At 32.0% G+C, this 15,954-nt stretch overlaps 3 protein-coding genes and 1 pseudogene across 3 annotated transcripts; 3 read left to right on the top strand and 1 right to left on the bottom strand.

The window, feature by feature from the left end:
• Positions 1–418: 418 nt before the first annotated feature.
• LOC133779990 (uncharacterized) lies at positions 419–2,521 on the bottom strand. The gene is made up of 5 exons (XM_062219880.1): positions 2,516–2,521; positions 1,875–2,021; positions 1,670–1,786; positions 885–965; positions 419–759 (listed from the first exon to the last, which is right to left on the bottom strand). Exons 1-5 carry the CDS (start codon positions 2,519–2,521, stop codon positions 469–471), a joined length of 642 nt encoding a protein of 213 aa, XP_062075864.1. The 3' UTR covers positions 419–468.
• Positions 2,522–3,772: 1,251 nt separating this feature from the next.
• LOC133779991 (cytochrome P450 93A3-like) lies at positions 3,773–5,574 on the top strand. Its single transcript, XM_062219881.1, has 2 exons — positions 3,773–4,699; positions 4,793–5,574. The coding sequence occupies exons 1-2, from the start codon at positions 3,773–3,775 to the stop codon at positions 5,435–5,437; spliced, it is 1,572 nt and encodes a 523-aa protein (XP_062075865.1). The 3' UTR covers positions 5,438–5,574.
• Positions 5,575–9,697: 4,123 nt separating this feature from the next.
• On the top strand, positions 9,698–10,931 carry LOC133834007 (CDP-diacylglycerol--serine O-phosphatidyltransferase 1-like; annotated as a pseudogene).
• Positions 10,860–13,634, top strand: LOC133779992 (alpha-mannosidase-like). The gene is made up of 12 exons (XM_062219882.1): positions 10,860–10,925; positions 11,183–11,252; positions 11,340–11,392; positions 11,493–11,716; positions 11,861–11,990; positions 12,219–12,305; positions 12,377–12,436; positions 12,601–12,672; positions 12,877–12,924; positions 13,036–13,155; positions 13,232–13,297; positions 13,450–13,634. The coding sequence occupies exons 1-12, from the start codon at positions 10,860–10,862 to the stop codon at positions 13,564–13,566; spliced, it is 1,113 nt and encodes a 370-aa protein (XP_062075866.1). The 3' UTR covers positions 13,567–13,634.
• The last annotated feature ends 2,320 nt before the right edge of the window (positions 13,635–15,954 follow it).

Consider the following 15,954-nt stretch of genomic DNA (forward strand, 5'->3'; position numbering starts at 1 on the left):
TATAACTAATTAATATATCGTTAGAATATACCATTCCTTTAATTTAATAAAAATATTAACCCATAATGACCCTAATCGAACACTCTAATACTATACTTAATAATATCCCAATAAAGTCGTAAATTCAAGAAACTTAAAATAATAAATTATTGTGTAAAAAAAAATCATAAATTTAATTCTATGCAATCTTGCTAATTTCACAACTCAAGTTATAAATTATAGTATAAAATAATCTAAGGTCGTATTTAAGGAGCTTATAAAAGAAAAATAACCTTGGTTATTACAGTATATTTAGGAAGGCACCACTAATTAGTAAATAACTAACTTCATGAGCTCTAACAGCAATTCAATCTACAACTTCTCATTCGGTTTTGTGCACAGGAAACCAATTATTATGAAAATATAAAGAACCAAAGATTTATTGCATCTAGAGATGAATCTATAACCACCAAGGAATGTGTAAGCTCATTAAAACGCTAGTAAATTAGAAAATAGGTTCAGAAGCTGATAAGAACTTGACCTGATACCACCACCACCAGCTGGTCCATTGGTATATAATGTTGTAACGTCTCTAGTAAATTGGACTGCATGTTCTTTCACCTCAAATAATCCATCCATACGCAACCTTACATCATTACTAGCGGCTGAAGATGAAGCGTCATCACCAATGCTAGTTGCTTTCAGACTATCGAAGCCAATTATATAAGAAAATATTGAATTGTTGATGCCAGGCAATATTTCTTCCAACCATGATCTGACCTAATAAAACATCAAAAATAGATTAATACAATGCAAACACTCAAAAATTCATTTTTTTCCCTCATTTGAATAGTCTTAATATATAATAAATAAATAGTCGTGGCAAAATCTTAAAACTTATCCACCAGGAATTCTGCAGCCTTTGCACGTTTAACACATTCATATCCTCCATAAGATATCTCACCCCATCCTTTCCAACCACAGTCCTGAAAATTTTGACAACAACACATTAGTATAACCACAGACCAAGGAACAAAAAAGGGTTTTCAATACAGAGCAAAAATATTTTTTAATGTTAACTGTTGACGGAAAGAAAGGAGAGGGAAGATCACATGTCACAGGAGAAATATATGCTTAAATAGTGAAGGCAAACACTATGATAAAAGGTCAACTCCTTCCTGATAGCATAATCTTAGGGAATATGACGCTGGCTAAGATGGTAAAAAAAAAAACAATAGCTTGAGCACTTCAAATGACTTAAATTTAAACAAGCACAGAGATATTCCAAACATGTAGGCCAATGATGCAGTAAATGTAACCAATTACACTGGATATGGTATTAGTGCTAAATTAACCAAGAATCGATTGCATTGACTGACACCAACAGTCCTTATTTTATAAGAACACAGGCTATTAGTACCACCAAAGGATAACGATCTTGGAACTTATGAGCAGTCTTTGACCAAAGCAAGCGATAAAAGATAAGAGTGGCTCCCATATTTGCATAGACTATTGAAATCAAGGTATTTCAATGGTAGCAATAGAAAGATGAGCTCTCTTTAGTGATTAAATATGCACCAGAGCTCCAAATAAAACTTTCAAGCACAAGCATGGTACACGGAGAGAATAAACCTCCATTTGTTGCTTATGTATTACATAATGAATCAGCCAGAAACATTAAAAGCATCACCTTTGGAATCAATTGCAGGAGTTTTTTAGGGACTGAACCAGCAGAGGATTTTGCTCCAACACAAAGAACCTTGCAACTTGACAAGGGAGAGAATGAAACATTCTGAAGATCAATAATCTGCATTTAAGAAAAAATAGATAACGATCTCAGTCAATTATTGTTCTCCCATTTCATTCGGAATAGAACTATACGAACACAAACTTACCACATCAGGGGTGACATAGCTACTGGGGTCCCCAATTTCGTACAAAAGTTGTTGAGCACAAATACTGAACTCCTTCCTCTCCCTCTCGGACCTCTCCCTCTCCTCGAACTCCTTCCTCTCCCTCTCGGACCTTTCCGCATCTTCCTTCTATATCAAGTGTACCTGACTCGTCAAATCGACCATGCCATTCTCCGATTCACCATCGCCACTGCACGTTTGTTGAGCTCTACACTGAGAGTGATTTGGGCAAGATAGAGGAGAGTGATTTGGGCAAGAAAGAGGAGAACACGAGAGAGAAGTAGAAAAAATTAAAGATATATTTTTAGTTTCCCTTTAAATAAATTCACTCACCCGCCAACACTATAACTCATTTTATATCCCATTCACGTGTTGCCCAATATAATACACTACCATAATACTTTTTTATTAGTATTATATTCATGTGTTATGGAAATGGGTATTTGGTGTAGTGTATCATCTTATTTTTTCAGCAAATTTATTGTCAAATAGAGGTGCACATACTTTAATGAAAAGATTTGCGCTATATAAGATATTTAGAAAGAAAATTAAGAGACATTTTATAAAAAAAAATGGAAAAGGCACAAAAATTTATAATGGTTCAGTTATAATCTTGAGCCTACATCCATCACTATAGAAAGAAGAGTACAAATGAGGGAAAAATTCTCTAATGATTGAGAATCAAATGTCCCTTTACAAATGCTACTCTCATGTAATTTTAAGGGAAAGTGAAGGGTAATTTTATAATATTTTAGATGTCAATATATTTTGCTAGATAATTTCTTTAGTTGCACAATAGGAATGACCGGATTTTGTCTTATTAGGAGATCCATTATTATGTTGATCCTACAATCATTGAATTAATAGTAAAATTGATTATGCCATTATTAATTGTTGGAAGCATAAACACATCTAACCAAGTCCATAATAAATTAACTCTAATCTAAATACATAAAATAAAGTTTGCATTATAATACAGGATGCATTCTATAGAATAATACAAAGAGGAAATTACACTAATATGAGATTTTTTTAAAAATTTGAAAAATATACTAGTTTTCTTTTTCTTAAGGCATATTTTTTTTGTTTACATTTTTATGATAGTTTTTTTCCCATATATTTGTAATATTTTATTTGTATACCATATTTTATTTTTTGTATACAATTTTAGTAGCTAATTTTAATATTTTATGACGTTATTTATATAATTTTAATATATTTGTATTATTTTTTATCATTTATATTTTATAACACTTTTTTATATTATTTTTAAAAAAAAATGAAACTCACTCCATGCAGTTTTTATTTCAATTTCTTTGCTTCTTTTCTTCCATTTATTATCTTCTTCAATTAACATTTTTTTTGCAGTATCATGATACCACTATAAAAAAAAAATTCTATTTTTTTTTGTGGTAGTAATCAGGCGTCATGGTATCTGATTACTCAAATAGATTAAAAAAAAAACTAGAAATTAGTACAAATCGTGATGATCAAAGAAATAAGAAAAAAAAATGTTATTATTATTTTGAATGTGAAGGATATTCAATAACCAAAGCAATACACATCACACAGCTAAGTCTAAGGCCAAATGCAATAGGAAATACCTAGCCACACAGTCGAATGTAGCAAAATTACAAAAAAGATAAGAAACATCAAGAGTTTATACTTTTTGGACCATGTATTTTTTCCAATTACTTTTTTCGGCCCTGTATTTTGACAAATTCTTTTTTGGATTCTGTGTTTTGTAAAATAGTTCAAATAGACTCGTAAACCCAATTTTGATGAAGAAAAAAATTGAATATTCAAACAGATTATATATCAACCCACACACTATATATATGTATAATTACCGGTCTAGCTAGTGTATTGTATTACCAAATATGTTCACCAACGTCAAATATTATGGTCATGGGCTTTTTGACATTCTTGTTCTTTTCTCTTTTGTGGCTTTTTGCTTGGCAATGTTTTGGTGGACGAGCAAGAAGTTATCGTCCAAGCCAGCACTACCACCGGGCCCTCACGGCCTACCGCTAGTCGGATACCTTCCTTATCTGAGTCCAAACCTTCACCGGGACTACTTAGCATTGGCCAAGATATATGGTCCAATTTTCAAGTTTTGGATGGGAACCAAGTTATGCATGGTCATCTCTTCACCCCAGCTCATTGGCCAAGTGGTTCGCGAACATGACAAAGTGTTCGCAAATCGTGATGTTAGCGTTGGTGCCTTCATCTTCTCACATGGTGGAAACGATATTGCTTTTGCGTCATATGGTCCAGAATGGAAAAAGCTCCGAAAGATCTTCACTCATGAAATGTCAAGTAATACCGTACTCAATAAGTTGTACGAGCTAAGAAGAGAAGAGGTGAGAAAATCTACGAGGTACCTCTACGAAAAGATTAATACCCCTGTTGATATTGGGATGTTGGTGTGTCAAACTGCCCTTAACTCGATCATGAACATGACAATTGGTGCATCGTTAGAGGGAGTAAACGCTACTATTGACATCGCTCAAATTAAGAAGGTGACAGCAGACCTCGTGAGGCTGCTAGGAAAACCTAATATCTCTGATGTTTTTCCCGTGCTTAAGTGGTTTGATATACAAGGAATTGCAAGAGATATGACGAAGATTACACACATCTTCGATGTTATGTTTGACAACGCCATGGCACAACGGAAGAATGCTATTATTAATCAAGTGGACAATGCGTCCACGAGGAAGGACTTGTTGCAGCTCCTTATGGAGCTTCACGAGAATCAAGATAGCAAAACTCCAATTACCATGCCCGAAATGAAAGCCTTGCTTATGGTACTTACATATATATATATATATATATATCATATCAACACACCAATTACATTACTCTACATGCATAACTTTATTTGACGTGTATAAATATAGGACACAATCTTTGGAGCAACGGACACTACAACAACCTCGGTGGAATGGGCAATGGCAGAGATTTTTACTAAACCAATGGTACTGAATAAAATTCAAGAGGAACTCAAACAAGTTGTGGGACTGAACAACAACGTGGAAGAATCTCATCTGTCCAAACTAACTTACTTGAACGCTGTCCTTAAAGAGACTTTACGTTTACACCCCCCAGCACCTTTTTTAATACCTCGGTTTCCAAGTCAATCTGCCATTGTTGGTGGCTATACTATACCCAAAGGAACTGCTATTTTTCTAAATGTTTGGTCCATGCAACGAGATCCTAGTGTTTGGGAAAACCCTTTGGAGTTTCTACCTGAGAGGTTCATGGGAGATGAAAGCCAAGGTGAAACTAATTATAACTTTTCAGGTAAAACATTCAACTATTTACCATTTGGATCAGGGAGAAGAGTGTGTCCTGGAATTTCCTTAGGAGAGAAGATGGTTATGCTGATGTTGGCTTCGTTCTTGCACTGCTTTGACTGGAAAATGCCCGTTGGTGCTAAAGTTGAATTGTCGGACAAGTTTGGGATTATTGTTAAGAAAAAACATCCTTTAATTGGTATTCCCAAACCCAGATTTTCAAATTTAGACCTATACACTACTACTTGAAAAAGCTTGCTCAAATCACTGTATTGGTACTATCTTTTCTATATATGTATAATAAGGTACAATATATATATATATATTTATATAGTGAGAAAAATAAATAAGAAATGCAATAAATAAACTCAAAAATGTTTGTTCCAGCTATTATTCCATAAATAAATTAATGAAAATTGTTATATATCTATAGACTAAAAGCATTGATATTTTTTAATTTTGGTCCAATTTTGTTTTAGTTGATATCATGATCAAATTATCTAAAGCACATATTATTTTAAATACAAATAACTTAATGCTAAACATTGTATTTGAATGTAAAATATAAAAATACCTGCTGATGTGGTGTCACAATTACAAAATAAGCTTTTCTCCTCGCTTTTTTTCCTTAATACACTGCGGTTTTTTTCCTTAATGGAAACCGCAATGTATTCAACTGCAGAAAAATGTTTAAAAAAACGCAAAGAAAAGACATCCCTTTTGCTGCGGTTTTTTGAAATATTCTTTTATATAATTATTTTTGTTTTATAATGTTTTCATATATATATATATATTGATTTCAGTTCAAGTTATTTTTATATATAATTATTTTTGTTTTGTTTTCATATATATTATTTTTATATATAATTATATTTGTTTTGTAGTTTTCATATATATTTTAATATAAAATAATATATTATTATACATCTAATTTTATAAATTATTATCTAAATAAACAAAATGTAAATGTAAATTAAAATTAAGAAAAACATTCACATATTATTACTAATTAATTAAAATATGTAGTTTGCATATACATACATAATAAGAAAAATTAATTAGAACATACAAATATAATTTAACATATAAGTCAAGTTAGTATGTTATACATACGAAAAACTAGATTTCATAAATAAATAACATTAATAATTTTGCTAACCAATCATTTTGTAGTGGAAGTAGGTCGTCTTTGACAATGAATTCTTTTTTGTCAAATCACACATAATTGACAATAAAATATAAATCAAATGATTAAGTACTATATATAGTTTTTCTTAAACAAAAAAAAGTATAAAATATGACATACTTTCTTCTTGATAACTTGTGCCGGATTTGGTGCATTTACAAGATCATAAATGTATCTTAATACATAAAAACTACATTCATGATTTCCAAGTTCTCTTGGACAAAAACCTCTCGTCAGTTTTGTAAATTCTCCAATGTATTCATTTTCCGAATATTGTACGTATGATCTACAAAAATTAAAATTATATCTACATATTATATATACTCTCAACTAAAAATATTAACATTGAATATATTAAAATTGAAAAACTTACTTTTCCATGTAATATTTCATAATCATTCAAACATTTTCTTTGTGCTTTTTATTTAATGTTGAAAAAAAAACAGAGAAAATCTATATTTATAGTAGTGCATGCATAATGTCATAGGAATCGATCAAGAGTGTTAAACTTAGTTTATATATACTAATGAAATCAGTTGGTGATCAATAAATCTTTCTATCTATAATGACTTATGTTTCTACATAATTTTTCAGTTGTAGTTGCTTGTTATGACTATATTTATTATGGGGTTTTCTTCAAAAATATTTCTTCGGGTTTTCAAAAATACAATATTTAAAGTTTTTTATTTAAAAAAATACAGAATAAAAAAAATAACTAAAAAACAATAATTGAAAAACAACTAGACATCAACTCACACTACACCAAATACCCATTTTCATAACACATGAATATAATACTAATGAAAAAGTATTCTGCAAAATATTATATATGTGGCAAAGTTAATGAAAAAGGAAGTAATTTTTTTGGGAGCCCACCACTTATACATTTTTTCACTCTTTCTTGCTTCGTCAGCCCATACGATGCGCCACTCTCTCTCTCTCTCTCTCCCTCTTTTTCCTCTCGGCCTAATCTTTTACAGTCGTCGCTCTGGTCATCATTAACATCAGCATCGTCTTCTTCTTTCAGGCTCTCATCTCACACACTCGCACTTTTCTTCTTCAAGTCTCATCTCACCCTCTCGCGACCTCTGTCTGTCACAATCCCTCACGTGCCAATCTGATCGCTGACCCGCAAACGGACCCAGCTACTTGCCACCGTCGCCATCAGTTCACCGCCAGTTTGCAACCAGTTCACCATCGTCGGCTATACGGGCATCAGTATCAATTCTCACGAACCCATCTGTCTGCTTATTTATTTTTGTTATCCCCAAGTTTGTGCCTTAGTGGTTTTGTGAAATATTTTTATGATTTTGTGCTGCTGCTTTATTTATGGTGTTGTGTTTATGAGTTTGTGGATTGTGCTGCTATCATTTTTCTATGAAATATTATGTTCAAATTTGTGTATCGGTATGGTTGACTTTGTTCAAACATGGGGAATTAGGGTTTGCAATTTACATAATCAGGTTCAGAAGGTTGATCTTAATACATACCATCTTCTTTCTCCTGCTTCCTTTTAAATCTTTAACTTCTCAAAACCTTAGTCTCACTCTTGAAACCTCAATTTGCCATGTTTTTATTTCTTCAATTTTTGAGTATAGTAACAGAGGAAGAAAAATATATAGGAAGATTTAGGTTAATGCCTTGTACTGAGTTTAGCCTTAGTGGTGTTTTGTTTGGCCATACAGTAGTAATAAATCCTTGGTTCAACCTTCTAATTGGTTTGTCCCCAAATCATCAGATAACGAGTTTTGCCAATCCAAGATTAAATTTGGTGTGTAGCTAGCATTATTGTTTTTTTATGATCTAAAATCACAATTTTATGTGATGGGTTGTCATTATGATCATAATTGCATATTCAATAAAGCGCCTCTTTGCTGTAGTAAGATAGAATCCATTTGCTTCCAAATTATGTTATGTAGTTATATGTATGTACACATTTCTAAAAGGCTTCTTTCATTAATAAAATCTCAGTTATTTATTTATTCTTTATGTTTATGATGTATTGTATTCCTATTTATATTTATGTTTTTAAAGTTTTTAACATATTTGAAAATAATGTCTAATCTAAAAGTACCTTAGTCATATTTTCTTGTAACTATCATGTTGCTATCAATAGACTTTTTTCTGGCCTGGTTAGCTTGTCTTGTTGGAGATTGATTGAAGCTTTGCAGGGGCAACGAGATTTCGTTTTGTTTGTTCCATTTTCTTCCTTTGCAAGTGTGCCAAAAGATTATCTTGGGGTTCTTGACCAACCTGCTGCAGACGGAGGTGAACTATTTTATGTCTGGCCTATGCTAGAGTTTCAAGGGGTATTCAGTTGAATCCTGTATGTTGTTTTCTGACATAAATTCATACAGGATTTTGATTAGACTGCATCCAGCAATTTGGTGCTTAGTTCATGGCATGGCTGTTGTTTACCTTGTTGCTCTCACATTTTTGCTTTTTCAGGTCAGCTCTTCTCTTTCCTATCTATATAGTGATCTTTTTTTCCAGAAAATAAAAATTTGTGGAGAAGCATTCTTTTGATTCACTCTAGAGTCATCTACTTCAGATTCTTATCACATTTTTTTCAGCCTTTTGAAGTTATTCATTTATCTATGATTTTGTTTTTTTATTTATATCTTATGGTAACAACTTTACATTTTTCTCTTTCCAGAAGTGAGATGATGCTTGACAGTTTACGAAGTTTCTCCATCCGGATCTTGGTGTTGGTAATGCAGTTTAAGCTTGCAAAATTTAACTTTGCATATTATTTATGAAAATTCTTTTATTTTTCATCAGTTGAATGAGAAGCTTATGCTGATTGTTTATACTTTCGAATTCTGCCTTTTTAATTACGTGCGGAACTTCCTGAAAGATCTTATGGAGCTGACTGCCGCATATATCTTCCTGAAAATCCTACAAGCAAGTTTAAGAATGTTTATGTATGATTTCTTCTTCAATAATCTGTTTACTTATGATATTCTCTGATCATGTCCTCTTGGTGTACTATGTACGTCTTCTATGTTGCAGTTAAGCAGACTTCTGACTTCTCTATGTTTATAATATGTTAATTTATATAGGAAACACTTTTTGATGAATTCGTTTTAGCTCATATTATTGGATGGTGGGGTAAAGCTATATTGCTTCGTAATCAGCCTCTTCTTTGGGTGCTCTCAATATAATATGTTTTATTGTGTGCCTTTCATAGTTTATTTAAATTGGTTCTTCTTTCTCCTTCTTTGAGCGGAGATCAAATGTCTTTTATGTTTCTGACAAGTGTGTTTTGAGTGCTTTGGTGGTTATGGCTGTATATTAAAGCTTATCTTGGCATTTTCAGCTTACCTTCCGTCACATGCTACCAAATTTTAATGAATGCTGGTGGGACAATATTGTTCTTGATATTTTGATCTGCAACTGGTTTGGTGAGAACTCAATTTATTAACAATTTCTGCTTATAAATTGTTGAGCTCTATTCGTAGCCATTGTATTCAATTATTTCTTCTACAATATTAAGCAGATTGTGGCTATAATTTTTCATTGTCTGCTATATGAGCTTTCTGTGCAAATTATGACAAGTTTCTTTTGGTGTGTATGATGCAGGTATCTAGGCAGGAATGCATATTGTTAGGTACTTTGATGGAAAAACGTACAAGTGGGTTGGGATAAGCCGTCAGCCTAATATTATTGGAAAAGTATGCTCTAAGTTTGGTGTTTTAGTTTTGAATATTTAATGGAGAGTTAATATTATTGGAAAAGTATGCTATGATTTTGATGTTTTAGTTTTGAATATTTAATGGAGAGTTACTAAGTTGTAGCAAGAAGTTAAAAATTGGATCATATTGTTTGGAGTAGAAATACATGTGTTTTAGTGGTTTTTTTCATGTAAACACAAAATCATGGATTCCCTGTACTTTTTAGCTTAAGAAATTTGCGTGTCATGTCTCATTTTCTGTTTCTTGTGAACCTTTCTTATTGACACCGAGTTAGATGCATTTTTTACTGACTCAGGTCAAAAGAGCACTAGAACAATTTACACCAGCTCAGTGGGACAAAGATGAGTGGCATCCCCTTCTTGGTCCATGGCGTTTCATTCAAGTTGTTAGTCTTTGTATCGTCTTCCTCACAGTAGAGCTCAACACCTTTGTTCTGAAGTTATGTTTGTGGATTCCTCCTCGAAACCCCGTTATTGTGTATAGGTTGATATTGTGGTGGCTAATAGCAATTCCTACAATCCGCGAGTACAATTCCTAATTCTAATTTTAGTAGATTAATATTTTTTTCCTCTCTAATTTGTGTATTTAATGATATATCTTATGTTTTATCTATTAACTATTTCTTATGTGAAATATATGGCATTACAGGTGATGTTAGGTGTAGATCGCCTTGATATGATCAAAGGGATTCCTCAGAAGATATCTCTTCAACGATCCGCTCATTGGCCGTCCATTTCTCCAACACCACCCCTCTCTCAGTCTCATCCTCTATTTCTCTGAAAACCCAGCAATGACTAACAATCTCTCCTTCCATATATTTCTCAAACCCTCTTTTTTGTTTCAAATTATTAGTTTTGTATTAATATTTTAGAGTTTATTTTCAATGGTAAATGAATCTATCTTTTTCTCAGTTATGATTTTTAATTTATTTCATGAGAGAGTAGTATTTCTCTTCATGTATATGTATTTGTGGCCTCTTATAACCCAGTATTTCTATTGAAATTGCTTCAATCTTTTAAATTTCTCTATTCGTCATATTTCTCTAGACTGACGCAGCTATTTCTATTCTACTTATTTCCATTGTCCTTATCTTCTTTACATTGATTTAAACAGTGTCAATTACTCAATATTAGTTACTGCCCACCAATAGAGGAAGACATTCCAGAAGGGAAAAGTTTGGTAAAATTTTGAGATTCCTTACCCTTCAATGGATACTAAAGTGAAATTTTTAATGTTTCATTGTCTTAATTACTAATACTATTTCAAGTTGTAGTGGCATATAATCCTCTTGGTTGGCCCCGTGTCGACATTGTTAAAATAATGGTAAGTATATGTTTGCTCAGTTCACATTATCATATATTAGAATATTTGAATGAATAGAATACTCTCTCCAATGTGATCTGAGAATCACAATTTCCACCAGGTTAATGATGTCAATCTCGTTGTTAAAGATTCTTCAGGCAATACAATTAAGGCACAGTATGTAAGTTTAGACAATGTTACAAAGAACTTGAGAAATTTCTATGCACAAGCTTACTTGGGACAATCACCAAAACAAGCTCCAAAGTATTGGCTTCATTTTCAAGTTTCTGTACTATCGCTTGGTTGGAATACTTACTTTGTCTCAAAGGCATCTAGTACAGGTAATTGAGTTCAAACTTGCTAGTCAAATTATATTGAACATATAGTTGATTCTTATGAAGCTCACCATTAATATACAATATCATACAGTATGCATAAAGAGGCATTAATTGTTTAATTGCTCTGGTTTCTTTTCCAAACTATTGCAGTAAACAGGAATTTACTCTCCAAGATAAAGAATCCACAAAATGATACCATTGAAGTTGGGCCTAGAGATTTAAAGCTGACATTTTCATCTACCTCAGGACAACTAAAACAGATATACAATTCTAAAACTGAGGTAAGTTGTTTAATTTCAAAAAGTAACCATGGAAATATTTCTTAACCCAGTAGTTACATATTATAAAATCAAGCAAGCCAACCACAAATGGGCACTAAAAATGGAATGCTAACTTAAGTTTAAATGTCAATTTTACATCTGTAAGGAACTTTTTTATGTCTTTTCTCTAACTTGACAAAAAAAATTGCATGCTAAAATAATGCTCATTTGATTGTCATATATTATAAGGTTGATGTACTAATACAACAGAGCTATCTCTGGTATGGTTCAAGCATTGGTGATTCTGATTCTCAGGTAAGCACTTCATGTGCTATGGTTGTCGAGTTATTCAAGTCCCAAATTTGTCCAAGCGATGCCTTTAGTACTTAAAATGATCTGTCTTGCAGGCTTCAAGGGCATATATTTTCCGGCCTAGTGGGGCACCTCCAACTATTGTTTCAAGATCAGTAAGCACTTTCTTGCAATCCAATGTATATATATGTTATTATTTATTTTCTCTAAAAAATTATAAGACCAATTTATGATAATAAGCTTTGAAAACAACAAATTAACCAAGAGTTTCTAACGGTTTTGACTTCTGATCTGTTATCTAATTTCATGCATTTTACAGGTTCCACTAAAGGTCATTCGTGGAGCTTTAGTTGATGAGATTCACCAAGAGTTTAATTCATGGATCTATCAGGTTATTAGCATATTTTCGGATTTAACATTTTAGGCCACAATGTAAGAACCAGAACTTGTTCTCTTATAATAGTATCAAACAAAAATGAAACACAGTCAGAATGCAATTTTTTGGTCTTGGGAACTATCAGACCATTCACAAAATATAATTTCATTTTTAAGCCTTCATTTGGTAACCATAACTTTTCGGTTTATGTCATATTAGGTTACCAGGCTTTACAAGGACAAAGAACATGCTGAAGTTGAATTCACAGTGAGTACAAACATACCAGACCAAGCAAATATATATATATATATAGATCAAACAAATAATGAGACATATAGACTTAGTGTGTGTAGTTCTGAAAACTCTTTATTTTGAAAGATTGGTCCAATCCCCATAGATGATGGTGTTGGGAAAGAGGTCATCACGCGATTGGCAACGAATATGGAAACGAACAAAGTTTTCTACACCAATTCGAATGGAAGGGATTTTCTTAAACGAGTAAGTATTTCTTATTAAACATAAGTTACTGGTTTTGCTATCTTGATATATATGATCACTGACAATGGTTTCTCAGGTTCGAGATTATAGAGAAGATTGGTCTCTTTCAGTTACTCAGCCTGTAGCGGGAAACTATTACCCAGTAAATTTTCTTAACCACTGCTCCATATGATAATAACAGGCATTACCATTTTCTTGAAACAACAAGAACAACTACTAACTTAAATGAACTCTTATATTTCTACTAATAGTAGTAATAATCTTCTATAACCTTTGGCTTTCCACTTTCTTCAGCTTAATCTTGGAATTTTCATGGCGGATAAGAAATCTGAATTATCGGTATTAGTTGATTGTGCCGCTGGGGGAGCCAGCATTGCAGATGGACAACTAGAGTTGATGCTGCACAGGTAAAAATTTCCACATATTCATATTCTCAGCAACTAGAGCTGAGGTGTTCACATTATACATATATGGATTAATTATCTGTTACTTAATAACACTATTCTAATATCACTTAGCTTTCCTTATATTGTTTTTTCTTTTCCTAACAGACTTTCTTATATTCCCTATCAAGATTTTTTAATTGTTGTTACATATTGTGTTCATAGATCAACATTTTTAATGGCTATGAAAAGGTTAGAATAAACTGGTAAAATTAGTATAATTGCAGTTACATATCCTGTTATTACTTTGTATACGATTTTCTCTTTTTATTAAAGTTACTCTCTTGCATCTCTTGTTTATAATCAACTTTTTTTTATATCTCTTCCCTTAGAACACTAGGCAATATATATAATAATCACTTAGTATGCCTAGTACATTTCTTATAATCCTATTGGACATATATTCAGCCAATAATAATAGGCCTAATTAGTAACTAGTTCTTTTTATTTTTTCTGGAATAATTAAACCTCAGAGAAGGCCTAATATTCTTATCATCTGTCTTGTTATAAGTAGTTGTGTGTCACGATAAAACTTTGTTATTGCACTAGTTCTTTGTCACTCACTGAATTAGCTTACATAACTAACTCTTGAACTATCTTTAAACATTCTTCACAGTTGCTACTTTATCATGTCATTAATAGAAGATTTATTTAATTCTTCCTGCTGAAAATTACAATGTCCAAGTAATGCTTGAACTTTGAGAGAGTTGGAGATTTTTCAGCATAAATATCTGTTGTATGAACTTACTTATGTCAATATGATCTTCTACTTTAGTGGTAGCTATGATTATGGCAGTGAAAACATTTGATAACTACTGAATTTAAATTGGATTGATTCTCAGATTGAAGATTGCATTCCCCAGTTTTAACTTGTTCCTGAATTTTGGTTTTAGTCTCTCTAGCTCTTAATTTCCATCTCTCATAACTATAGTACTAAATTTCTAATTCAAATTATTTAGGAACCAGTTGAAATGATAGTAGAATTCTTCTATGGTGTACAATTTCATTAAATTTCTTCTGATGAAGAAGTTTATCAAAATTATACACCATAGAAGTTTAGCAAGCCATGAGAGTAGAATGAGCAAAAAAAATTTAAAATGCAGTTTTATATTAAACAAAGAAAGTTGATAATGATAGTTATGTAATGCTCACCTTGATAAAGCAGGGCTGAATTCTAATACTTTCATCTTAATACAGTTGATAATTATCTATTTAAGTTTAAATAGTATTATAAAATTCAGTCTTTCTTACTTTATTTGTGCCCTCCTAGATAGAAATTAGAACTAGTGACATGTGACTATTTTACTGCTTGGCTATTCATGCATTTTTCTATTGAAATATGTTTTATTGTACATTGGCTTTAAGGTCTGTTAACTATTTTTTGCACTTTGGAATTGGCACAAATGGGAATCTTCAATTTGTTGTGTTTTGATTATTTAAAAATTTGCCAAGAGTTTCTTTTCTTGATAGGCTTGTTTGATTTTTCTATAAATTTTTTGGTTTACCTTGTTCTTTCTATTGATATTTTTTTTCTTTATGCTTTAGGCAGTGTGTTTTGCTTTAATGGGCATTGGCAGCTCATTTCATGCTCAAGAAACTGCTGTGAGTGGGCAATTGGAGAGTCGAGTGTGGTAAATACTGTTCTTTTCCTGTGTATTGTGTTATGTTTGGGGTCATCTGGGACATGTTACTTTCTGATTCTTTTGAGATCTGCACGTAAAAGCCTCAACTTATCTGTTTGCATACATTTGTTGAAAACATCAGGTTCTGGCCTTCGGGTACTGTGTGACTCTAGGTCATCAACTACAGAGGTTAACATAACAATAAAGCTTTTACTTGTTTTGCTTCTCTCGATAGTGGAGTTTTGTTGTCTCAGTTCACGTTTTGGTGGCATGATCGACATGGAATCTGTCGAGGACATGGCTAATATTTCTAATGTGTCTAGGATTACTACCCATTCTTTGCAACTGTACAGTCATTGATGACCATTGGACCCTCTCCCTACAACTGTACCGTCATTGCAACTATTGTTTTTTAATTTGGCAAATACTAGGAGCTTAGGCATAAATGCACTGTCAGGGGAGAATATTTTGTGCTGAAAGTAGTAACTTCAATATGTTGAATATTTAAGACTACTTGAATAATTAAAGAACATTTTGTTGTTGATGATAGTGTTGAATGTTTTAAACTAATTTGTGGGTTGTTAATACAATGTTGAATGTTTTTACTTTTTGTTATTTGAAAATCAAGTTCATTTTATGATGCTAGTATATATTAGAAAGCTAATTTTAATTATATAAAAAAAATTAAAATAAAATAGAATAAATTAGTGTTATATAAATAAATATATAATGAG

The sequence above is a fragment of the Humulus lupulus genome, chromosome 5 (genome assembly GCF_963169125.1).
Source record: "Humulus lupulus chromosome 5, drHumLupu1.1, whole genome shotgun sequence".
NCBI classification, from domain to species: domain Eukaryota; kingdom Viridiplantae; phylum Streptophyta; class Magnoliopsida; order Rosales; family Cannabaceae; genus Humulus; species Humulus lupulus.